The 27,434-nt window shown below is 40.2% G+C and overlaps 1 protein-coding gene and 1 non-coding gene across 2 annotated transcripts in view; one reads left to right on the top strand and one right to left on the bottom strand.

Moving 5' to 3' along the window:
- The window catches only part of man1a1 (mannosidase, alpha, class 1A, member 1), a 217,086-nt gene that overhangs the window by 98,302 nt on the left and 91,350 nt on the right, over positions 1–27,434 (bottom strand). The window contains exon 4 of the mRNA XM_007899660.2: positions 10,019–10,099. Within this exon, the coding sequence (XP_007897851.1) occupies positions 10,019–10,099 (81 nt within the window). The remainder of the gene's footprint in view (positions 1–10,018; positions 10,100–27,434) is intronic.
- trnap-ugg lies at positions 13,533–13,604 on the top strand. The gene has a single exon. It is a non-coding gene; the product is annotated as a tRNA-Pro (tRNA).

Genomic DNA, 27,434 nt, shown 5'->3' with positions numbered 1-27,434 from the left:
CACGTGCCCAATTTAACCAGTGGTTTTGTGGGATCTTTTGAGCTTCCATTCAGCGAGCTGATACAAGTACAATACTTGGCTGAATGATTTATGCCAGTGTGCAACTATGGTTCAACAGAAGTGAGCCAATTCAGAATGAATTTCATTATGTCTCTTTTTTTGCCACTTCAGAAAGACAGTGTCCTCTTCTGGAAAGTGCATCTGTATGCAAGATCTCAATCCACTTTAGTACCTTAGGATAATTGGAGCTTTGGCAGCTTTTTAAGTTCAAATAGTTCCGTACTGTAATAGACGGTGGAAAATGAGTGGTAGGGGGAGTACAATTTATTCAAAGTATTTTGAAACTTCATAAATATCATTTTTGGTGCAAACTTGGGAACACTTTGCCCAATTCAAGGTTCAGTGTTGATATATTGCACATTAAATATAGTGTTTATATATTTGATATCAATGCACATACATGACATTGTAATGCATCAATATAACGCTTGTTTATCTTTTTAAAAAAATCTTTCACATTAACATGTTATAAAGATCAAATGAGGTCAGGCTACAAAATGTCAACTAGTTGCTCAAAGAAAGTTCCACTTTCTTCAAGCATTCTGTACTCTAGTAGGGGGTGAGGAATCCTCTTTGTGGTTGCTGGTTTCTGTCTGATGCAGATTAAATCTGAACGTTTGGTCTTCATTTGAGGTTTATGGCTGCATAAAATGTGAGGACTAATGATGTTAACTCTAAGTTTAGGGAAATTGAGGAATTTACAAATCCTTACTAACGGGGTTACAGATTCCATGATTTCTATTAAGGATGATCCTGTTCGAAGTTTAAGCTTTCATCACGAAACATGATGGAATCAAAACGGAATAAGAATGCACAAAGATAAAAAAATAAATTACTCAATTGGAAAACACTACAATATACCCGACAGCCTCAGGAGTTTCTCTAAGGTCAAATCAACCAATAATCTATTGGTGCTGTAGTTTGCAAAATGACTGACATGTTTATGTTTGCAGACAATTATTCTTCCATACCAGATACAAATCGTTGCACTTCCTATACGCCACAATTAGATGGCCTTTTTGATCTTTCACATTAGTTTCAGCAAGAAAATAAAGATTATCTTTGCTTTGTAGCAGTACTACTTTAAATTCTAGCTGATAAACAAAAACCCAGAGGTCATAAAAACATTGTTTTCCCATCTATTATGAATAGCATCCTTGTCACTCAAATCGCCACTCTGATTTATAGTAAAAAGATCTCAAATAGTAGAAGAGCCTGTAGGCAAATAGTTTAAGTGCTTTACATAATCAGTATATATTACAGTATTTTTTTCCAAATAGCTCAGGAAGTTATGTGACAAATAAGCAATTAGGCATCTTTTGACAAAACAAAATTCAACTAAAGAGGAGGAAAATGGAATGCCAAGAAAATAGGTAAGTATAATAGCAAATTTCAGAATAAAACAAAACCAGGGGGCATATTCTAATAAACTCCTTCAATAACATTATTCCGTGCCCAACCTCACCACCCATTCCTTCTTCCCCATTGCTTCCCACATTCAAATTATCCTTTTCCAACTGTAAGTCTTTGACTGTTTAAAGTTTCCTTAACAAAAATGTGGTCCATCGCATCAGTTCCTGGATATTGTTCTGGAAGGGTTTATTTCCTAGCTTTGGTGCAGAAATTTACTTCCGAATTTTCCTGGACGAGGCTACCTTACTGAAATTGGCAATTCATTGTCTACAGAGACTGCAACTTAATCCCATAATCTTCTGTCCAATGTCAGTTCCTTAATGATTCTGAGCTCACTACCAACACGAACAGTTGGGGAAAAAAATAATAGATTAATTACTGCAATCACAACCACCGTGATAATATTTATGAGTTTGGTTAACTGTATCTAAAAATCAAATCTTCTACAAACAGCTTGCAAAGTTGGCTATTGGACCATTGATCTATGTGACTGCTTAGCCTTCGGAATCTGCTGGTGTAATTCACAATTTTGTTTATGCTGCTTTTATACTAGTTTGTTTTCAGGCATTTGGAGACTGGAGCATAGTAGTTTTAGGGTTCTCTGGAGCTTTTGGAGACCTTCTGGGTATAGGCAGATATTATGACAGTATCATGCAACTATCTCAGCGGAATCAACCCATTCATCTTAATGACATTGTGTAAGTATTGCAATGAGATTAAGACAATTTGTGAACAGATGTTAAAGGGATGTTTTCTGTAATATTCCCTTCTCAAAAACAGTAGCAATATTGTGCAAAAAGCCAGGAGAAGGTTCTTTTGTGATTCCATTACAATTATAAAATTGGTCATTCATTTTCATGGCTGTTTGCCGACAAATACAAAGTCACTACACTTCACAGCAAAATAAATTCCTGTGAAGCGTTCTGAGACACCTCAATGAAGTGATAAGGCACAGCATCAAATGTAAAGTATTATTATCATTTGAAGCAACATGGGGTCTTGCTAGACCAGGAACTGGCAGAATTGTGTGTTAGATATTACTAGTCATGGGGTCCACTTTCACAAGTCATACAACTCTATGCTCTGCCTCTTTGCTCGATTCCCGGTCCACTGCTGTTCTGACCAAGTGGTTATCAGTCATCAAGTTCTAACTTTCTGTAGCTCAATGTGGATGAGGCAAAGGCTCTCCTGTTTGGGTCCTGTCAGTGGCTTCTCCTCTCAGGCTCTGACCACACTGATCTATTTAGGTGTTACTTCCAACTCACAAAGCCAGTGCGAAACCTTGGGGTCGGGTTTGACCCCTGAGTGAAGTGCTTTGAGACATCTTGACAATGTGATAATGCCTATATCAAATGCAAGGATGATTATTATTCAGCCATTCTGCCCCACTCTCTGCAACTCCATCCTGGAGTACCTTGGCCTTGCCCACTCTCTCTCTCCACCTTCTAAGCCCACCTTGAAATCACTCTCTTCAACTGTGTTTTTGGCCACCTGTCCTCCCCTACCCCTCTTCCCATTTCAGACTCCCAGTCAGTTGTGTGAGATTCTTTGACAAGTCTTCCCAATATGAAAGGCACTAGAGTATACAAATATAAATTGTTGTTGTATTACCATAGTTGCCTCTGCCATGAGCATATTGTTTAGGTTCCATATCAGTAGAGGTACACATTGTACAATTTAGCAATTCAAATTCTTAGAGGTCATAGCAAAATGACCAACAATTCAATGTACAAATATCAACACATCATAAACCCAATATTTACATTTTTTTTATCATCGTGACATTGAAAGCATTTAATAAACAGCTCAATTCTGAATTTATGGAATTCTCTACCCCAGAAGGCTGTAGATGCTCAGTCCTTGAACATATTCAAGACTGAGATTGATAGGTTTCTAAAGGATAGGGGGATTAAGGGATATAGGGATAAGGCAGGCAGATGGAGTTAGGTTAGAAGATCAGCCATGATCTTATTGAATGGCGGAGCAGGCTCGAGGGGCAGAATGGCCTACTTCTGCTCCTAATTCCTATGTCCTATAATGGGAAGGCAGTAGGATAGGCTGTCTGGTAGCTGAGTTCAAGTCAGTAACAGGGCCTTCTTCCTGTGATCTTTTGAGATTATTGTGCAAGATAATATTTTTTGTCAAAGCATGGGTCAGAATTTTAAATGTTGAAAACATGAATTAAAAATCCTATGCTTGGGAATCAAACTACTAACATGGATCTGCAAACATTTGCCAGATATCTAGCACATCACAGAGGTTACATATTAACTGCAACTGGACTGAAATGTGCATCTATTGTAGTAAACTACTGTAAAAGTCAGGCATACTTTCCCAACCATAGATGGAGGTTACTGCTTACAGTGCTATATTTGAAAGACCATACTTAACATATTCATGTTCTGGATTTTGAGAGCACACAGGGTGGCATACACTACACAAAGTGCATCTGTGAACTTTAGTCATCAACAGGTTGTGAGAGGTGCTGCTGATAAAAGTAAATATTTACAACCAGACAGGCACAGTAGTTTATCCCTCCACTTACAAGCTGAATATTTATATTATTTATGCTGTTGGATCAGACATGTTGATGCCTAAAACAGGGAAAACTGTGTCTCAGTCAAGAGGAGTCCAGTGGTGAGATGCAAGCTGCAAAGGAAAAAAAATCTACAAAGCGCATCTACTCTTTAAAATCTTTACCTTAAACATACATTGTTAGAGACAGCCTTGCTGTGCAGAAATGCTGAGCACAGAGCTCCAGCTGTGGAAATAAGGATAACATGCATTTTTACGTTGTTCAATTTCAGGCTCTTCTTCTCATCATCCAATGAAAGCACAAGTTGGAGATGAGCTATCCAAACTCCACAGCACTGTAAAAGGGCTCTGTGTACTTTGCTGTAACTCCTACCAATACATCGTTATGATAGTTCACATGTCTATCATCATCAACTGTCAGCATGGTTCAGTTGGTAGCACTAAGTAGGGATTTTAGATTGTAAAATTTTAGCTTGTAACCTGTAGCTTAGTGGTTAGAGCACTCACATTGCAAGTGCGACGACCGGGATTCGATTCCCGGGCAATAATCAGTGCAGTAACTCTATCAGAAATCGCCCATTCGAAATTATTAATACTAATAATCCTTGCATTTAATCCAGCGCCTTATCAAGCTGTTGAACAACAACAACTTGCACTTATATAGCGCCCTGCACGCAGAGTGGTGTCTCAGAACGCTTAACAATGGCAGATCCTGACACTGAACCGAGGGGAGGGAGGAGGTGGCTGTAAGCATGGTCGAAGAGGAAGGTTTTCAGGCGGGACTTAAAAAGGGGAGAGAGAGGGCAAGGTGGAGGGATTGAGGGAAAACGTTCCAGAGTTTCGGGGAGTAGTGGCTGAAAGCGTGACCTCCAATGGTGGGGCGGAGGGTGTGAGGGACGAGCAGGAGGCCGGTACCAGTCGAGCAGAGGTATTGGGTGGTGGATTGGGGAGTGAGGAGTTCAGAGAGGTAGGGAGGTGCCAGAGAGTGAACTGATTTGAACACAAGTGTTGAGACATCTCAAAGCGCTTCACAGAATATTCTGTAAAGTGCAGTGACTCTTTTGTGAGCGAAACACATTCACAAATTGTACCCATCACATTCCTATTTTTGTTTTAAATACAGAAAGATATCCTGGGAAGAGCATAGAAAACAGTGAGAAGTTAATGATAAAGAATTTCACTGCAGTAATAATGACCTAAGGGTCTAATTAATAGTAACCTTCTGAATGATCAATGCGTATGCAATTTCCATTTTGCCTCTCAGGCACTTGAATTCCAGTATGAGGCTTCAATACAACTGAATTTCTTATTAAAACTTAGTTATAGAGGCAGAAATTGTTAAATGAGAATTAGATTAATGCCAGCATTCAAATTCAATTTCTCATTATGCCAATATTCCCTCAGAACTGAGTTTGGAAAATGGTTGTTGTAATCATTATATTCATTCAGTATAATTCTGGAAACCCATTAGCACCACATTATATCTGTTGGCTCACACATATTATCTCCCATTTTGATATTTTGTGTCAAATCTACAAATCAATACATTGAAACTTCTCAGTGTTTTTCTTGTTAAACTCCTTCACTGCAGACTGCTAATTCTGATGCTGCTTGATGCAATGCATCACTTCAATACAGCTTAACATTACCATCTGGACCTTTTTCTGCAATAGGACCAGAAGGAAAAGCAATATTAGAATGACAAACAGAAACCTTAATAAAAGAATCACCAACTAATCCAGTTTGCACATGTTGCCTGCATTTTGTGATGTTTTGTGGTGTGAACAGGAAATTTAAATCTTCAGCGCATTTGAAAAAACACAACTTGACACTCTTGCTAATATCCTAACTTTTTTTAATTAAGACACTAAGGAGTGGCATACATGTACCCCCCACCCAAAAAAACATAATCCCGAGACATCAAATCAGACCCCAGTGATCGTCATTCTTTTCCACATTATGTATGATCTACAAGAAGTACTTAAAAATAAACAGATTTAGTTCAGAGCATCTGCACTAGACGAGGTCAGCTTAAGATATTCGGAAATGTTTTTTTTAAACCTAGCATTGAAACATTTGTGGAGCTTGAGCCAAGGTTACATTTCAAGCTTGTGCTGTCAATTTTCTTTCAACTATTTTCTCAAAAATAAAATAAAGGTGCAGGTTAGTTGTTCCAAAGAAATTCCATTGAATAACGCATGAAACACATTAGAAGATTCACCATAAACAAAAGGCAAAATACTGCAGATGCTGGAAATCTGAAATAAAACCAGAAGTCACTGGGAACACTCAGCAGGTCAGGCAGCATCTATGAAGAGAGGAAAGTGAGTTAATGTTTCAGGTCAATGACGAGTTCTGAGAAATGGTCATTGACCTGAAACATTATCTCACTTTCCTTTCTCCATAGACGCTGCCGACCTGCTGAGTGTCCCCATTCAGCAGCGACTAGTGCGGCATTTTGCCAGAGCTAACCGGATTTCTGTCTGAATCAACAATATTGTTGCTTATGATGTACCTGGGTTAATGGTGTGGCAGCACATAGGCATGAACATTCTGACTAGATTGGTAGGGTCCAGATTTGAAGCTGTAATTCCTCACCAAGCAGGTTCCGTATCTCAGACAAGCCATTATGGGAAATGCTTATCGATGGCTCGGCATGTCCTTGGACAAGAGATTTTTTTAAAAAATGGCGGGTGTCACCACAGGCTCTTCCCGTGCATTTTCCCATCCCAGCCAGGTGTGTCAGCCTGCCTTACAATCTCGCCTTGAATCAGAAGTTTGTGGGTTGAGGGTTCAAGCCCCATATCGAGACTTGGAATCACGTATGTATGGAATCCACTTTAGGCGGATGCCGGTGAACCCCGGGTAAATCAAACAAAACGTCCGGCCCCGATTCATTTGTATTCTTACCTGTTTTAAATATGTCTGTTGATTCAGATAGAAATCCAGTTAATCCTGGCAAAATGCCGCACTGGTGGCTGCTGAATGTACCAAATATACTCACTCGGGCCTTCTTTGTGTCGAGCAGCTCCAGGATGGAGATGGGAAGAGTCTAAGATTGATCGAAAGCAGATTCCAGACATTCACAAGCGACTGGAGTTGGACTGTCAATCAATGAGGTGGCTGAGGAACGGGGAAGAACAAGGGAGGGAATAGCACGATTGATTGACACCTGAGCCGCTTGTGAATGAGTGGTACCAATCGCCTGCGGCTGTCAATCACCTCAGTGCTGCTGCTATTGGTCCCTTTCCTATCCAATGGAAACAGCAATGGGCGGGAGGATGCCCTACTGCTCCTCTGCTGGGCAGGAAGATGTAAGAGACCTTTGGCTAAACTCAGACACCTCTTAAACCGGACAAAATGGTCGTTCCCGATGTAATCAGCTTAACAGGCTTCCACTTATATACATTTGAGATGCCTTGACAACATGATAAGGCGCCCTACCAAATTCAAGGATTACTATTATTATTAGAATCATATACTGTGTAAGATGACACTCCAATGCCGTGCTGGAGGTGTGTTGCAATGTCGGAGGTGCCATCTTTCAGATGAGACATTAAACCGAGGTCCCATCTGCCTGTTCAGGTGGATATTAAAGATCCATCTGAAGTACTTCAAATGGCCAAAAAATGTCCCAAATAAATACTGGTCACTCAGTCCATGGCTGTTTGTGGGACACTGCTGTGCACAAACCAGCTACTGCGTTTCTTCCACAAATACATAGTCAATCAACTTTACAGTATATTCTGTGAAATGCTTTGAGACATCAATGACGTGATAAGGCACTATATCAAAATACAAGGAGTATTATTTGTTATTATTGCCACTTGTCTGCTTCACCCACAAAATACACAAAGCAGCACGACAATATTAAGAGACTTGAAACCAATTTGAAATTCAACTTCCTCGGCTGGACGATACACAGTACAAAGCGTGATTATTTTTTTGAAACATACCTTTTATAAAAAAAACAAGAAATGTTTGGCTATATTCAGCAAAGGCATTTTAAACATCCCAATTTTTATAAACAATTTAAAAAAACCTGATCAAGAGAACAAGACATTAACCTATAGGGCAACGTACCTTTAATAGATTCTGATAAAAACAAGCCCAACAATCATACACCTGTCAGAAATGTTTTGTTTTGAGGGGAGGGGAGGTATACGCTGTAAGAGCCCTGCAATTTACATATTTACAGTGCTGACATCTGCTCTTTAGCATGCTGGTTCATACTAATTCCATAGTTCAAAACCAGCAGTAATACACTAAGGATGCATACGATATTCTTCTCACTATGGAGCCTCACACATAAAAAAGCAAACCCAGAGACAGAATTTAGAAGACAATTTTTTACAAGGCACGGATCTGTAATAATCTCCCTTCTGGGAAGAGTCAATTATGTGGCACTACAGCTTTAAACTGTCAGAGACAACAGATTGTAATAGCATTGTCTTATCACTCTCACTGCTTAGCTTCAGAGATCTGCTCTCATGAATTTATCTGTTCGTGAGCGTTTTACTTAACTGTGGCGAGGAGAAAGACAAACTTTTGCCAAGCCCCGTGAAACAATGCACACCACAGAGAGTGCAAAGTAATTGCACAAGATTTAGTTTTATTACACTCAAAATAAATTGACTGCTTAGCAGACCGACAATTGAGTTAATTTGTGAAAGTACTATTAATAATTCCAAGACAACAACAGACACAAATTCCTTGTCTTGGTGATAAATTTCAAGTATTTCTGGTGAATTTAGCAACACATGCTGAAAGAAAGATGGGAGGCATATGATAGGCTAACTCCCAAGTATATCAGTTCAGCTAACTGCAGATAGCGTCAACCAGGTTAGGTTAGATCTTTCTTTCAACAACTCTCAAATTAACCATTAGAAAAAAACTTTTTTTTCCCCTCCAGGTGGTTGAAAGCACCATATGTCCTAGTTAAAAATGCAAAGCACAGTGCTTCTTTAAATCGGCTTAGAATTCACTTTATTAATGCTGTTTAAGGGCTCTTAGATGGGTATTAAGATATTCTGAGCTGTCTTGAGCATTATTATAAATTTATGGGCGATAACTAATTGCAGCTCAACCTTCTTAATAAGCAGTATGGAACTCAACCTTCAACTAACCTGAACAGATTTGCAGTGTGCTGTATTATACCCGCCTGTGCTCCCAATCACAACAGACAAGAAAGTAATTTTCTTGCACATATTTTAACTCATTCATAACTGAAAATAGCAATTGTCAGAATTTAAAACTGTAGACCTGTGTGACCAAGATTTTTAAGACATTTATTCAGATACACCCAAGAAATGATAACTTAATTTTAAATATAGTCAGGAAGACATGTAGATTTCCCCCTCAACTACAGATCTTAGCTAATCACAGATAAATAGTGATGTTAACAACAACAACACATTTGTATAGCGCCTTTCACGTCAGGAGGACGTCCCAAGTTCACATAGTTAACAGTTCACATGGCACAAATTCTACACCTAGCAACTTAACAGCATTTTTTTTTAATAAACCACAACATAGTAAAGAAAACTGACTTTAACTCCTGCTTTATGGAAACCAAATAATATGGGTCTTAAAGTAACCTGAGAACAGGCCAGCTGAGTTGACTTGAAGACTATCACTGTAGGCCTTGACTGATTCATTGGATAACAGCAACCATCATTTCAGTCAAAGATGCTAATCTGATGCAATCAGCACAATCTCTCACAGGAAAAAGAAGATATTTATCCGAAATAAATGGCTGATGGAAATAGCTAAGTTAAAGCTCAATCAAAACCAGGCGCGAACAATCAACTGGATTGCTTTCAGTCACCTTATCAAAAGTCACAGATCACATGCCACATGAATAGTAGGTACAGTTTTTTTGCATACAAATACAGTCACTACACTTTACAGTATATTCCGTGAAGTGCTTAAAATGCCCTCTTGACATGAAAGGCGCTATACAAAATGTAAGGATTTTTAACGTTGCGATAATGATCAGAATATTACTTACCTCTTCGCCCGAGAGGTAGTAAGCAGATAGGAGGCCTCCAACAAATCGGATATTCACTTCAAAAACTGAAATCTCTGTATTCTAAGGTGAAGAGAAAACATGCAGTCAGACTGAAGGCAAAAATTATTCATATACCAATTTTACAGCTGAGCAGAACAAGGTTTTACACATTTCATTAAATTGTAACCTTCGCAGATTTATATCCTCAGCAATAGAAATTGGTTTGGTTTGTTACCAAGGGCAAATATTAAACGATTACCATGCACATGTCACACAAGAAATGATTTCAGTCCTTGATTTACATCGGATAGCATTTCAAAGATCTTTTCTCAGTTACTCTCAATAGGAAATAGAAAAAGCATATCAGGACTACAAAAGAAGACATAGAAGTAATTACTTAATAAATTTCATCAGATGACATTAGTAGATAAAATGCTTCCCCCATCCCCCCCAGCCCTGAACAAAAACACGGTTCAATTTTAAATACCATGGGGAAGGTTAGGGGACTTTTAATAAGGAAAATGATTCGAGTGAACAAAATCAGAACTTGTGGATGAAACATTCTCTGATAAATTCAAGCATTTTGTTGGTTTATTCCAAAACAATACTGCTATTCATGAAACAAAAACAGAGAGAGCTGGAAAAACTCAGCAGATCAGGCAACATCTATGGAGAAAGGAAAGTGAGTCAACATTTCGGGTCTACGACCCTTCGTCAGAACTGGGGCATGTTGGGATAAGATGCTGTTCCTCAAGCTTTCGCTGTGGATCATTGGAACAGTGTAGGAGACCATGAATGGAGAGGTCAGACTGTGAATGAGAGTTTGACTCAATGCTGTTCATGGTTTTAAGATAGTGTTACCATAGAAACTCTGGAATTTCCATGTGTAGGGATGCATGGAATTCTCAGTTTAGTTTGGATATTCTTAAGCATGGTGGTGGGTTTGTCAACACATCAGACATAGTTTGAAGGGAATATTTCCAGGTAAGAGACGTACAAGGCCTTTAAGTTCTCATGGTCTTACTTTGGAAGCTGGTTTTCCAGAATTCTGAAAGGACCTGCGGAAAGCTGGTTTCCAAATTAAGAAGAATTTTTCCAAACTTGTGCATGATCTTACGTCTTAAGAAAATTGACAACACCATGAGGAATTTATAAGCTGTAGAGCTGGTTAGGAATTGAACAGCAATCGGCTTTGGGTAACATTCTTTGACTTGAACACTCAGAGACAAAAGAGCCACATGAGATGTGCTTCTTTTAGTATAGGTTATAAAAAAAATTGTTTATTGCTGCAGATGTAGAATAAATTCATTTACTTTAACCGATCCTTGGTTTGAACACCTTACTCCAGAGATAAAATGTACATTACCTTTGGTGACAGAATCAGATAGCATTTGTGCACCAAACACAACTGATACTTAAATTAACTTCTTAGATATTGAAGCTAAATAAAATAATTGAACTTCAAAAAGGATCAATATTATACAATACCTAGAACACAAAAATGATAACTGGTAGGAGGGAGGGAAGGCATGAGGGTGTCAATATGCAGATTGGATACAATTTTTTTTGCTCAGGGTTATGTTTAAGAGTATCCAAACCAAACAAGTGTTCCACATTTGGATGGAATTTCTTTATTGGAAATGGAGTGCGTACTCTCTCCCTGGAGGAACACACGCTGCTTACCTGATACCAGAATATATAGTGCGCGACTTGGCTATAGCCACTGTTTATGGAGCCCCGATTTTTAATGTCAGGTACTGCTGGAGCTGAAACTGCTGAAACCACCCAATTTGCCGTTTGGCAAGCTTCTTATTGCTTATCCAGTTAGGACCACCCTACCATTAGGGGTTTGGTTTGCAAGGTTAAAAACAGCTGAGGGAGAAGAATCCTTGCTCTCCTCCTCCTGGGTAATGAACTAGACCAACTGGTTTGTCATCAACAGTGCCTATGAGCCTTGGAGTACTGCCAAGCTCAGGAACCAAGTCCACAATAGAGAATCAGCTCAAATCCTATATTCCATTGCCTGATTCATATGAGGTGGTTGAAAGACATGATGCAAAGAGTGAGAGTAAAGGGATGCTTTTCAGACTATCAGGATGCAGTCGGTGGTCCTTCTCAGGTCTGCAATATGATCACTCATTTCATGGCAATTTTAGTATGCAAATTGGCTGCTGCGTTTTTCCGCGAAAAGAAGGTTATTCCACTTTATAGAGTATAACCTGTGAAGTGCTTTGAGAGGTTCCTCCTTGAGATAGCGACATTAAAGGCATTATCTCAAATGTAATGCGTGTATGTCTGCATGAATGATCCGTATTTAGGCATTGAGGGCAAGGTGTCTAAATTTGTTTATGATGCAAAAAATTTGGGAGTACAGGAGGCCAAACAAGTTGGCACAGTGGGCATATCTGACAAATGGAAGTGATTATAGAAAAAATAGAAAGAACAAAGAAAGGAAATAGAGCCAAAATGATAACATTCTTAATGAAGTGGAGGAGGGGAAAGAACTATAGAAATAGGCCTTTCTAGGTGTAAGTGTAAGTAGACAAGCCATTAAAAAGCACACAGCATTCTAAACCATTTAATACAAGGCTGAGGATCATATTCAATTTGTATGACATCGGTAGGCCACATTTAAAGTAACTGACGATTTTTAACAGAAGAAAAAAGGGGAGGTTAGTCATTATTTTCGCAGAGTTGTTATAATCTGGATTGCCTGACCCATGAATGGCTGTGAATTGCTGTAACCTTCATTTAGAATTTCATGCCAAACTTTACAATGTCCCACCATTGTTGCTTTCATTGCAGTGTAGATCAATCTATCTCCATCCCAGACAGAAACTAGTCACACAATGTCCTGTGGGTCACAAGGAGGAGCCCCAGCCGCACTTATAGATTTTTCTTACATTCAGAAATGAAACACTTTGCTAATCTGCTTTTGGGTACAGAGAGGAGAGTTGTATACTACTAGAAATGTAGAAATCTACAGCACAGAAGGAGGCCTTTTGGCCCATCAAGCCTACACCTGCTCACAGAGCAAGGATATTGCTTCAATCACACTGCTCCACCTTACCCCCATACCCCTTCAAGCCCCTCTCTTTCATTTGCCTGTCTGCTCCCCACTTGAAAGCTACAACTGACTTAATCTCCATCCACCTACTTGACAGGGTTTTTCCACAACCCAACAACCCTTAGTAAAAAATTCCTCCTAAGTTCTCCTTTCGCTGTTCTTGTGCCTACCTTATAACTATATCCCCTAGCTACTGACATTCCGCTCAATGGAAATAACTTCTCTCTATTTACCCTAACAGAACCCATCAAAATTTTGTGCACATGCCTCAACCGTCTTTGCTCCAATGAAAACAGACCCAGCCTTACAACTGTATCCATTCATCTCCAGAATCACTCTCCAAAACTTCCTCTATACCCGCTTCAAGGAACTAACATCTTTCCTGACGTGAGGTGCCCAGAAAAGCCCAGAAGTGAGGTACCCTGGGTGCTATACCAGGGTGTTGGGAGTCCTGTAGCTCAGTGGTTAGAGCACTCGCCTTGGAAGCGAGACACCTGGGTTCAATTCTCGGCAGGGCGAAACCTTGGGCAAGTTTCCTTACTCCACACGCCTAATAGTAATCCTTCCAAAACAGAATAATAATAAAATTGGTCATTTTCAATCCACGACTGTTTGTGGAACACTGCTGTGAGCAATTGGCTGCCGCATTTCGCCCACAGATATACAGTCAATTCACTTTACAGCATATTCTGTGAAGCGCTTTGAGACGTCTAGAAGATGTGAAAAGCGTTATATCAAATGCAAGGATTATTATTATACTCCAGTTGCGGTCTAACCAATGATTTAAACAAACTTAGTATAATTGCTTTACTTTTGTACTCTATGCGTGGTGTATAAAACCCAGCATATGAATAGCTTCTTTTTACAGATTTTGTCACTTGCAATAACCTCTGTACTTGCACGGGAATCCCTCTGCTCCTCAGTTCTTTGCAAGATACTGACATTCAATATGTACTCAATTTTCTATTTCTTTCTACCAAAATGAATCATCTCACATTTCTCTTCATTGAACCTAATCTGCCACTGATCTGCAATCTGCCATTGTGCTACTCTGTTTAAATCCTCTTGCAGTCTCTTGCCATCCTCATCATTATTCACAATACTTCCTAGCTTGGTATCATCCACAAACCTTGATACCATACCCCGTGCATCCAAGTTGAGGTAACTGATATACATGGAAAAAAGGAAAACAACAACAACTTGCATTTATATACCTTCCATGTAGGGTAATGTCTCAGAGCGCTTAGCAGTGGCCGAGCCTGACTCCAAGCTGGGGGCGGGAGAGGTGGCCGTAAGCACGGTCGAAGAGGAAGATTTTTAGGCAGGACTTGAAAAAGGAGAGAGAGGGAGTAAGGTGGAGGGATTAAGAGAATGGGTTCCAGAGTTTCAGGGCGTACTGGCTGAATGCGTGACCTCCGATGGTGGGCTGAGGGTGCGAGGGACGAGCAGGAGGCCGGTGCCAGTTGAGTGGAGGTGCCGGGTGGTGGATTGGGGAGTGAGGAGGTCGGAGAGGTAGGGAGGTGCCAGAGAGTGAAGGGATTTGAGCACAAGTGTGAGGATCTTGAAGTCGATCCCTTTGGTCATGGGGAGCCAGTGGAGCCTGGCCAGAACTGGTGAGATGTGGGTACGGAGTTTGGTCCGGGTAAGTTTGCGGGGGGCAGAGTTCTGAATGAGCTGGATCTTTTGAACAGTGGAGCTGGGGAGATCGGCGAGGAGTGTGTTTGAGTAATCCAAGCGGGAAGTGGCAAACGCATGCACAATGGTTTCGGCTGCATTTGGGGTAAGGTACAGTTGGAGGCAGACAATGTGGCGGAGGTGGAAGAAGGCCGTCCTGATCAGGGACTAAATGTGTGGGAGGAAGGACAACTGGTGGTCGAACCAGACACCAAGATTGTGCACTGGTTTGGTGCGTCTGAGGGAGAGCCCAGGAGGAGAAGTCTTTAGATCCACAGCAGCAAAGATGTTGACAGGAGCTAAGGAGTACGGCTTTTGTCTTGTCTGCATTCAGCTGCAGAAAGGTTGGAACATCGCCAGACTACGGCACTACCTCACCCCTCACGCTGCTGAAACTCTGGTCCACGCCTTTATCACCTCAAGGCTGGACTATGGGAACTCTCTCCTCGCCGGTCTTCCCGCCACCTCCCTCCACAAGCTGCAGGTCATTCAGAACTCTGCAGCTCGTGTACTGTCCCGCACCAGGCTTCGGGACCACATCACTCCCACCCTCGCTCGCCTCCACTGGCTCCCCATCCCCCAGAGGATCGAATTCAAGATCCTCATCCTCACCTACAAGGCCATTCACGGCCTTGCTCCCTCCTACCTCTCCAACCTACTATCCCCCTACCTACCTGCCCGTACCCTCTGTTCCTCTGGCTCCGGTCTGCTCCACATCCCTCGCCCCAACCGCCCTACCATCGGTGGCCGGGCCTTCAGCCTCTCAGCCCCTAGGCTCTGGAACTCCATCCCCCAGTGCCTTCGCCGCCTCCTCCCTTTCCTCCTTCAAGGCCGGTCTCAAGACCTTTCTCTTTGACCGGGCCTTCAGCTCCCCTCTCGACTCTCTATCCCCTCCTCATCCCCTCCCTTCCCTCCCCTCACCCTGACCATTTCCCCCCTGCTCGGGTCCTGACCCAACTGTCCAGCGCTTTGGGACATCCTCCCGACGTGAAAGGCGCTCTATAAATGGAATCTTGTTGTTGTTGTTGTTTGCACTCATCCAGGCCCAGACGTTTGCCAGACAAACTGACAGAACATCGGCAGACATGAAGAGGCTTCAACACAGAACTCTGTAGCAAGTCACTAACTACTTACCTTCTACCAGAAATCTTTTAGCCTACTTTCTTCCTTCAACCACCCTTCTATCCAAAATGTCACATTTCCCCCTATTCCATGGTTTTCTCACTGGGCAGGGCAAAATGTTGGGCAAATTTCCTTACTCCAAACGCCTCTGTTTACCTAGCAGTAAGTAGGAACCTGGATTATAGTCAATTGGCGGATTACTTTTCCAGGGATAATAATCCCTTCAAATTTATTATTTTTTCAAATAATAATTTGGCCACTCAATCCACTACTGTTTGGGGGACACCGCTGTGTCTTTCCTGCCACATTTCATCCACAAAGTATCACAGTCGATTCATTCCACTGTGTATTCTGTGAAGCGTTTTGAGATGTCTCGAAAATGTGATAAGGCTAGCGCTATATCAAATGCAAGGATTATTATTATTATTGGTCTCTTATTATTTCCTCCAAAAGTTTACCCAAAACTGACACAAGGTTAACTGGCCTGTAGTTCTCTGGCTTACCCTTGGAACCCTTTAACGGAGGCACCACATCTATCACCTTCCAATCCTCTGGTACCCTACTAGACTCTGAAGATGTTTGGAAAATTATTGACAAAGCCTCAGGTATCTCCTCTCTGTTTTCCCTCATCAATCTGGGATGACTCCCATCACCTGTGACTCAATTTTTAGTTCTCCTAGCTTTTTTACTATGGTTTTATTTTTGATCTTTAACCCAAATAGCTGTTCCTCATTCCACTTATTTGACACATGCAGAAAGCCATCATCAAACCAAACTGAGAATTCCCGAGATAAATTGTTGCATTGTGACAAACCAACATTTTAAAAAAACTTGCTTTCTGGTGAGGAGCTATTCAACTTCAGATTACACCATTTTGAAGAACATTTTAACATTTAAGGTTTCACAATTGTTAAACCATTGTTGCATCAGTGTCCAACTAATAGCACACAGTTCAACCCTCAGAACTGGAATCTGCTCCACAATAAAATGGATGTATACCTAGACTAAAAAGTGATGCCACCATTTGTGACATGTTAACTGAATGATGACTTTTACTTTTGTATAACATTTCTATAGATTAAGTGGTGACCTTTCTTTCACCCACTCTTGATTTCTCTGTTCTTTCAGCTTCTTTTTGCAATTATGTCATCTGCCAATTTTAACTGAACTGTCAACTTTGTCCGGAACTTTAATCGCTCAGCAAATACACAGAAGAATTTAGGAGACATTTTAATTAACCTTTTGAGATGAACTGAGTGCGAAGCAGTACATCTACGAATAATATAACCCGAGAACAAAATGTTCTCAGAAAAAAGTCATATTTAATTATAATAGTCCTCCTATATCACAAGTGTGTTCTGTAGTAATATTAAAGCAATTAAACATAAAATTGATAATCAACATTTTAAAACTGCAACCATCTTCTATAGAGGATGAAGTGTAATTTTATGTATCTCTCAGACATTAATGATGTGTTATACATTACTCCAGTGCAGGGGGTGCTGCATTACATGAGGTGCTGATTTTTGGATGAAACATTAAACTGAGGTTGTGTCTGTTCAGGTGAATGTTAAAGATCCCATGGCACTATTTGAAACGAGAAAGGAGTTTCTCTCAGTGTCTTGGTTAATGATCCCCAATTAAAATTGGTCATTTACGTCATGATTTTTTATGGGACATTGCTGTGTTCGCCTACAAAACACACAATAACTACACAATTACAGAAAATTCAATAAAGTGCTTTGAGATGTCCTCCTGACCTGAAAAGTATGATTTAAGAATTATGTAAGAATTATTATTAAACTCAGTAAAATCTTCATGTGTTAATATTGAGCTTCAGTTCACCTTGCGATACAAGGCATGTGTTTGTCAATATCTTTTGAGCACAGGGATCAATTGATTCCATTGGTAATCAAACTAGCTTTATACTGAACAAGCATTGGGAAAAAAGTAACTAATTTATCTTCAACTACCTGATTCTCATTATTCATGAATACTAAAAAGGCTCTGATCAGAATGAAAAGTGCATCTAAAAATGTTTACGGTTGGTTAACAAAACCATGCCAAGAAATTATTCAAGGTGACACTCTTATAGTAGGAATTCATACTGAAATTTAGTAATGCACAGATGGTGAACAACACATGTCACTTGATGTATTTCCTAAATCAAGACCAATTATGAGCCTGATAAACTCAATATATAGTTCTAATTCATGACAATGGTCTTCCATTTAAGTAAAGCAAATTGCATGGCTACAACTAACAAATGATTTAGTGATCCAAAGCCGGAGGACCGAAAAAAGGACTGAGTGGAGTTGGACATAAGCAGGTCAGATAGGTAGGGAGGTGCGAGGACATGAAGGGATTTGAAAACGAGTGAGAGGATCTTGAAATTAAGCCGTTCGGTGTTTGGGAGCCAGTGGAGCCGGGCAAGGATTGGTTTGATGGGGCAACAATGTGAGATGGTGCTATATCAACTGCAAAGATTATTATTATAGATTATTAAATATCCTGCACTTGTTACACAAACAAACAGACACTGCATTTCAGTATTTTGAATATATTTATTACAAGCCAGAAAATTAACCAAACTGTCTGTATTATAATAATATTACAGACAGAATTTAATTTGTCATTAAGGACAACATGTTTTATGTTTGACAAAAGGCAAAATAAGTTACAAAGGTGAGAGATAATTTCTCATAGTTGTACAGATAGAAATGCCAGTTTGAGGGTTAAAAAGAACAGCACGTTCATGTTCATCATACTGGTCAAACTGCTTTACAGTTGTTATCCCTCCACAGGTATGTCTCTCATTGGACACACAGAGCTCTGAATTGTTGAAATGAGGTTGTAGCTTAGGGTCAGCCTTATTGTAATGCAGATCATACAGCTGCATAGGGGTCCAAGTGCTGAGATAATTATAGAGTATTTGTTCTTTCAGTAAGTATGGATAATTTCTACCGCAAACTATCAATCTACTGCTCTTTTGTCTGAAATGAGTAACAAAGGGATGCAAACCAGAAGAAGCAATGAGGGATGTAGAGATCTGAAGGAACAACCCAGACATCCGTTACAGGGGGAAAAAAAACTGAGCAAGACTGCCAGAAAGAAATAAGTAATAATTTAAGAATGAAAAAATGTCAATAAATCATTGCTCATCCTTGCACTTAACTAAGAATTAAAAGACTAATACAAATACTTACATTTGATGCAGAGCCTTATCACATCAAAATACTTTAATGCGCAGTGACTTATTTTAGAAAATACAATACAAAATTACATTTGTATAGCGCCTTTCATATTGGGAGGAGGTCCCAAGGGGCTGCATTTGCCTAAATATATAGGCAAATTATGCCACCTCGACAATAGCAAAGATTTATGTTAAGAGCTCAGGGTGAGGATTCCAACCAAAAAAGGACTACACAATAGAACAAAAAACTAGCTGTGCATTCTTGAGAAGACAGAATATAGAATTAAAGCATATATTACTGGAACAGAGATATTGACAAGGAAATCAAATGCTAGAGGTATTTAAACCATAGAAAGTAGACTGCAATAGTGGCCCGAAGTAACCTGACACAACAGTCCTGCCGTAAAATCTACCTCTTCAACTGTGCCTATAGACACCTCTGCCTCCCACTCGCTCGGCATATGACCCAGTCTTTGTACAGTGCTCTGAGACATTACCCCACATGAAAGGTACTATATATTATATATATATTATATATACGAGCAAATTCTTCTTGTTGAGGTATATTTGTCTTGTTTTTAAGAGAGATTTGAAGACATGGGAAAAACTGAAAGGGTTTAGAGAATTCCAGAGCTTTCAGCTATTCTGCTCCCATTTTCTGCATATCTATCCCAGAGTCATTCCATCTCATCTCCTCCCTTCAAAACCCATTTTAACACCTTACTTTTCAACCATATTTTTGGTCACTCTTTCCCTCACCTTCCGCAACTCTCCCCATCCCCAGCTCGGGTTGACGGTTGGCTCTGTAAGGGTCTGACATCTTTACAATGTGAAAGGTGCTAAGTAAAATTGCTGTAGCAAAATGTAATGCGAAACAAGTGGTTTAGGAAGTAATGAAGGAAGCTGGATTACAAAGATTTCACCATGCCACCAAAGCCATTCATTAGAGCATGAACACAAAAAACTTAAGTGGAGAATCTTACAATGGATCTGGGCAAGATCAGTCAGTATTGGGTAATGCTATAGGTAGAGGGACAGATACAACATGTATTTAATTGTTTGAGTGAGAATAACCTGACAATAATTCTCACTGATCAAATCACAAATCAGGTCTTCACAAAACAGAAAAGAACAGAATTCTCATTAGACTGTGGAAGCTGCAAATTTAACATGCCACTAACAAAACTAACTCCATAGAAAACAGAAAAGAACAAAGATACTTAGAAAGAGTAGGGAAATAATTAACAGAGATGGGGAAATAAATGAATAGAGAACAAAGAGGCCAATTAGTTAAAGGGAAAATATTGACTTGAAAACTCTAGACATCAGAGCCATCAGCACACCTTAAAGTGTTTCCCAATAATTACTGTGAAATACACTAGTGACTGGTCTCTTTTGGCAAATCCAACAGGTATTTTACACAAGCAAACTCCCACAATCAGCCACAAAGTGGACCACAAAGTGGGTCCTGAGCAACCAATTTATCTGGATAATTGTTGATCAGGACACCAAGAGAAACGTTTCAAATAGTAATGGGATCGTAAACATCCACTTGAAAAAGGAAGAAAGGGCACGAGTTTGGAATTCACCTGAAGTTGGTTCTGACAGAATGTTTCCTCAGTACTACATTCGAGTGTCAGCCTAGATTCTGTACAATTATGTAAGAAACCAATCTAATACATACATTACTGTCCTGGTCAACAAGCCCCCAAATAAAAAATTGGTTGTGGGTTCAAGCCCCACTTTGATCAGAGTCTAGCTAACACTCCAATGCAGTGCAATGTGGAGCACATTGCCTTTGAATGAGACGTTAAAGTGAGGTCCCATCTGCCTGTTCAGTCAGACATTATAGAGTCCCAAGACTGTTAAAAAGAGAAGGGAGTTTCTCCTTGGCTCCTGGTAAATAATTCACCAAAATTAATGATTAAGGTGGATCTTGGGCAACTTTCAAGTTCAGACCTGGCTTTCAAGTTGTCATTCTGGCTCAGTGCTAGGACTCTCATCTCAGAGTCAGAAGGTTTTGTGTGGGTTCAAGTCCTACATCGGGACTTGGAATCACATTGTCTAAGCATTGTTTGAGGTCCTTCCTTTGGATAAGATGTTAAACCAAGGTCCAGTCTGCCTATTCAGTAAGACGGTAAAAATCCCATGGCACTATTCAAAAAAAGAAGGGAGTTTCTCCCTGTGTTCCGGCCGATATAACCCCCAAATAAAGTTGGTCATTCACTGATTGCTTGTGGGACGTACGCGTTTCGTCCACAAAACAATGTGAAAATCACTTTACAATATATTCTGTGAAACGCTTTGAGATGTCTCAACGACATGGTAAGGGGTTATATCAAATGCAAAGATTGTTTTATTATAAACCCACCAGCGGCGTTTAGCATTCCAAAAGGATGTTTGATTAAAAAAATTAGCATATGAATTCAGGATCCTTTTTGAAAACTAAAATAAAGCATGAACATGAATATCTTGCTGAATTACCAATTTAGAATAGTATCTTTTTTCAAAAAAACAAAATCTCAGCCTTTTTTTTAAAAAAAGCAGGAACTGTCATTTTCAAACCTGATAATTTGGATCAGGTGGTATTCGCTTCAAACTAATCTGAAATTCTGAAGCGATAATGCTTATGAGTAATATATACTTAGAAACCTAAGAGCATTATTAATTAATTTGGCCATGGAAGACAAAATATTAATGCTCTTACTAAAGATATCTGGATCAGTCCTGTAAAACATCTGAGTCAAGGAAAAGCTCCACAGTTTGACCATATTGTATGGACCATATCTTATTGCAAAAGGGATTAAGGGATATGGGGATAAGGCAGGGTTATGTTATTAGCTGGAGTTAGATTAGAAGATCAGCTATGATTGAATGGCGGGGCAGGCTCAAAGGGCCGAATGGCCTACTCCTGCTCCTACATGTTATGTTATGTGTTATGTTATGTTATGATCCATAAAATGAAACCCGATGTTGCAATTGAGCTCAATGTAGCACAGCCACTGATGAATAATTGTCAGGGTCTTTTCTTGACATCACTAAGCCCCACTGTGCCTGCGCCCATGTGCAGAAAGCTGGCCAGTCAGCAGTAATTGTTCACTGCTGAGTTACAGTTGTTATCCAGAGACCTGCTACCCTTGAGTGTCATTCGCAGGAAATCATCCAGTCAGTGCCAGAAGCAGGAATTGTACCAAAAACAACTTGCATTTATATAGTCCTTCATTCAGAATCGTGTCCTGGAGTGCTGAACAATGGTGGCATTTGATGCTGAGGGAAGCAGGAGTAGCTGAAAGCTCAGTCACCTATCTGAAGCAGAGGAGCCGGGGGACGCACAGAAGACCTGAGCCGGCTGAATGAAGGGGCAGATAGAGGAGTGGGGTGTGAGAGGAACCACACTGCTATATACTGAAGGTGCACACAGTTTTCCTGCTTTGTGGTCTCACAGTATACCAAAGTGCAAGATAACGGGGGTAGGATAGCATTTAGAAAATAAAGTACATTTTCGAGTTCCAGAAGGTACCACTTTTAGCAAATAGTGAGATCTATTATTTGCCGCGTGAAAACTATCTGTAAATAAGGAATTACAGGGTCCCTCCAATGAAAGGGATTTATGAATTGTGTAATCAAAAAAAACCTTTTCAGTGGTCATCAATTACATAATTAAGGGCATTTATACTTCCCTCTGTACACAGCTGCATTTGCACATAACTGATCCCAATGTGCTAACATTAAGCCACTGGCTAAAAGTAATGAAGTAATCAGGAAAGCAGTTCTCTGTTTCAAACATGTTGTAGGATAAATGGTTACCCATGTAGCTTGTTGTAGGTAATAGGCCCTTTTTTTAGATAATCAAAGCAGTTTGACTATTTACTATGGTTTGTGAAGCAGTGAAGTATTCTATTTAAATAGTAACCTTATAGCAGAATAGGTATTTTTTTTAGGAACTATTTTTCTTTTATTTCTCTACATTTGACTTCCTCGAGAAAGGAGCTTTTCCTGAGTCAGTAGTGTTCCAGATAAAACTGAACATTCATTTCATGGCTGTTTGTGGACAATGCTTTGCAAAAATTGGGTGCCTTGTTCAGCAACAAAAGTGTCACTTTGTTTTACAGTAAATCCTGACATTCTCCTGACGTAAAATTCAAGGATCATTTAAAGATGTGCCGAATGGCCCTCTTCTAGGCTGATGATTCCATTTCATGGTTTAAAAAAGAAGCAATTACAAGCATTGTTTCACTTTTTCAATGCAATTGCTATTTTTGAACTTCCTTTCAACATCCACTCTTCTTCCTAAATAAATCATTGTAATGTAAAACATGTTAAAAAAGTATTTTTTTAACATCTGCAATATCAATATTTTCACCCTTTGCATTTCACTAGTATCAAACGAATGCTACAAAGTTGTATCAAAGTGAACGGCTGTAATGTTGAATATTTATTGTGACCGATTTAGTAATTAATAATTAAAGCCTATCCAATAACTTCTCATCTTATCGAAAGATTAATAATAATAATCGCTTTTGATATAGCGCCTTATCATGTCACTGAGACTTCTCAAAGCGCTTCACAGAATATATTGTGACTTGTGGTGTCTGTGTATTTTGTGGGGTGTATCAATTGTCAGAGGTGCCGCCCTTCAGATGAGATGCCTCGCAAGCAAGAGACCTGGGTTCGATTCCCGGCAGGGCAAAACCTTGGGCAAGTTTCCTTACTTCACACGGCTGATAATAATCCCTCAAGAAAAAAAATAATAAATTGGTCACTTCAACTTCAACCCACGACTGTTTGTGGGACACTGCTGTGCGCAATTGGCTGCTGCGTTGGCCCACAAATATACAGTCAATTCACTTTACAGTATATTCTGTGAAGCGCTTTGAGACGTCTAGAAGACACTGGCACCATCAGCCTCCATGGCTGCACACTGAACCTCACCAAGCCAGTCAGGAACCTGGGTGTCTTGTTTGACCCTGAACTGTCCTTTCTCCCCCACATCCGCACCATGACCGGCACTGCCTACCACTACCTCCACAACATTGCCAGACTCTGCCACTGCCTCACCCCTCAGGCTGCCGAGACTCTCACCCACGCATTCGTCACATCAAGGCTCGCTTATGGGAACTCCCTCCTCATCGGCCTTCCCAACTCTTCCCTCCACAAGCTGTAGATCATCCAAAACTCTGTAGCTTGTGTACTTTCACGCACCAGGCTCCCCGACCCCATCACTCCCACCCTCTCCCGACTCCACTGGCTCCCCATCCCCCAGAGGATCGAGTTCAAGATCCTCGTCCTCACCTTTAAGGCCATCCATGGCCTTGCCCTCTCCTGCCTCCCTGACCTGCTGACTCCCTACCAACCTGCCCGCTCCCTCTATTCATTAGGCTCCGGGCCTGCTCCATGTCTCCCGCACGACCCACCCTACCATCGGTGGCCGGGCTTTCAGCCTCTCTGCCCCCACACTCTGGAACTCCATCCCACGGTCCCTTCACCTCGCTTCCTCCCTCGGATCTTTCAAGGCTGGACTCAAGACCTTTCTCTTTGACCATGCCTTTGGTCTCCCTCCCACCTCTCTGCCTCACCNACACCACCCCTCCCCATGCTCGGACCCCGACAGCTAACTATTCTGCGCTTTGGCACGTCCTCCCGATGTGAAAGGCGCTCTATAAATGTAATTTTGTTGTTGTTGCATATCAAATGCAAGGATTATTATTATTATGTTAAACGAAAGTCCTATCTGAAAAGAGTAGGGAGGTTCTCCCGGTGTCATGGCCAACAATCCTCTAGAGAAAATTGGTCATTTACTTCATGTCTGTTGGTGGGACATTACAATTGTTAAGCTCTTTGAGAAGTACTCTGAACCTGAGAGGCTTTATATCAAATGCAAATTATTATTATGTTTAATTCATCATTTTGATGTTTTTTCGACTTTTCCACAGTTTATCTCCATTCTCCAGAATCCACATCAACCACAACTTTTTGTTCATGCACCAAAATATCAATCACCCCCCATCCAAATCAGGTTTAAATTAATCCTAACAATTTTCATACCTTGCAATAAGACTTAGTTCTCCTTCTGGTGGCCTGTGTCCCATCCTTCCTGTGCTGTGTAAATTTGTTTCTATTTGAAAAGCCTCCACACTTATGGAGCTTATGATGTAAAAATGTACTTTGGTAAAAATCATAAATTATTTACTTAAGTCATTATATTGCTTATTCTTTCCAAGTCCCCTCCATTTTCTTTTCAGTTCCCTCTTTTTACATCTTTCAGCCTTTTCCTTAGATAACCATCATCTCTCCTCTGCACAATTCTCTATCCACATTCCTCACTAGAGTACAATAACTCAAATAATTACATCTTGCACTCTCACTTGTACCATTTCATCCTCCAACGGAACCACCCACTTTCTCAAACCCAGCCATGAAGAATGTAATCCGATGATCATGTTGCTACAACTGCAGCCTGCATGTATATATAGCACCCTTATCGCGAGCTTGAGTCTTAGGTCATAGTTTGAAGCCAAGCTGGGGAGAAAGGGGAAGTGACTCAACAGGTACAATCGAAGAAGAAAATCTTTAGGTGCGACCTGAAAACAGACACCCAGTGGGCAAGGCGGAGAGATTGAGGCAGAGAGTGAGGCACAAATGTATGAAATGGTTATGAAAGATTTCACACACAAGCATTTCTCTTCAGGGGAAATGTTACAGATTTTTTAAGAACATATGAAACAAGAGCATTACATAAAATTAGTTACTGTCATTGCGCACTTTTGCACAGAATTTGATTAACTGGCCACTTGGAGGGTGCTACAACAGTTATGTCTGAGACGAAAATGCTATGCATATGCATATTAAAATTCTGCTTCTTAAAAATAAGTGACAGGAGACTGGCAATGAAATGACCGTGTGAAAGAAACGAATTGGGAATCCAGTAAAAGAATCAGGACTTCAGGGTTAACAAGATACAATGTGCTTCAGTATACAAGAACGCAAGAATACGCTACCACTCCTCCCTTCCCGTTCAGTTGACAAACTAAACCAGGCAGCTGCAACAATAGCAGATGCCTGTCCCTGTAACCCCCACATTTACTCTTGTACTTTATGATCGTGTGGTTTCCACCAAAAAAAATTGATTGCAACCATTAAGTCAACTTCAGTTTGATATTTTAAATCCTATATCTTTTTATACTAATAAAATGACAATGTCTGTCTGCACTTCAAGAAGGATCTCAATAACCGATTGATACAGAGGCATGATTTCTACCTCATTGGAAAAGGTCTTGTATCTGGGAGTGACATGGGCATATTTGCTTGCGGGTATCTCCTATTGTTCATGAATTATTTTCAGTTTTGTGTTTTTCTGGCAGTTGCACCTGGTGGCCACCGGGTCAAAGTGCCGCCATGGCATGGTGCGTCACAGAGCACCTACGTATGTACACACACACTACAGTTACACCTGGTGGATGCGCTGGCCGACCATGGCGCTGTGGCATCCTGCGTCACATCACGCCCATAGCCAAGCAGCGGGAACAAAATAAAGACACAACAAAATTATATTTTTAAAGCGCCGAGTCCTCCCACTGAGTACTCCCAAAAGGGGTCCTCCCAGGTGAGTATAAAGATTAAATGTCTGTCATGTGCCAATCTACATTCCAAATTGGATTCTTTGATTGCAAGTGTACAGCTAGTGTAATATATATGTAGTATTTATTTTCCCAATTTGTGTTTACTGATTTTCCTGAACTGTATGCTGCATTGTAAGTAACACTTCACTCTACTAACCACCACATCTCTTTAATTGCATTCGCCACATGTTTCATGTTAATTACCATTAATTAATGTTCAACTTCACAGATTGTAAAATCTCAGTTGTGTTTTGAAACTAAGGCCTATCTTAAAATAATTACCTCGAATGCAAACATAAATATAAGATTCATCTTGCTATTCCATTTGAGCCAAGTATATTCATCGAAAATATGTGATACAATTGAAATATTAATTCAGCATGGTTCAAAGGTTTGTTTATACTGGAGCATTGCTCTTCATTTTTCCAGTTCCTTCAGGGCACATATGTACAGCCTCTCAGATTTCAGCAAAATTACTTCAGTTTTAATCAGAGTTATAGACTGCATTGGAGGAAAATTATTCTTTAATGTGTTTTTATTTGATCATTTGTGTGTTAATGTTGCCTTTTAATGACAAATAAAGCAGAATTATAAAACAAGATATGTTTAAGAATGTAAGTACTTATAAACTCCCCCCCACCACACAGTGATTACACAGATCCAGAAGTTTCACTCGACAATCGTATCAGTAGCACTCGGTTGGTTCAGCAAGCTTAAAGTTTGACAAGACTTTACGGCAGT

The sequence above is a fragment of the Callorhinchus milii genome, unplaced genomic scaffold (assembly GCF_018977255.1).
Source record: "Callorhinchus milii isolate IMCB2004 unplaced genomic scaffold, IMCB_Cmil_1.0 Scaffold3, whole genome shotgun sequence".
NCBI classification, from domain to species: domain Eukaryota; kingdom Metazoa; phylum Chordata; class Chondrichthyes; order Chimaeriformes; family Callorhinchidae; genus Callorhinchus; species Callorhinchus milii.
This window is presented reverse-complemented; position numbering and strand designations above follow the sequence as displayed.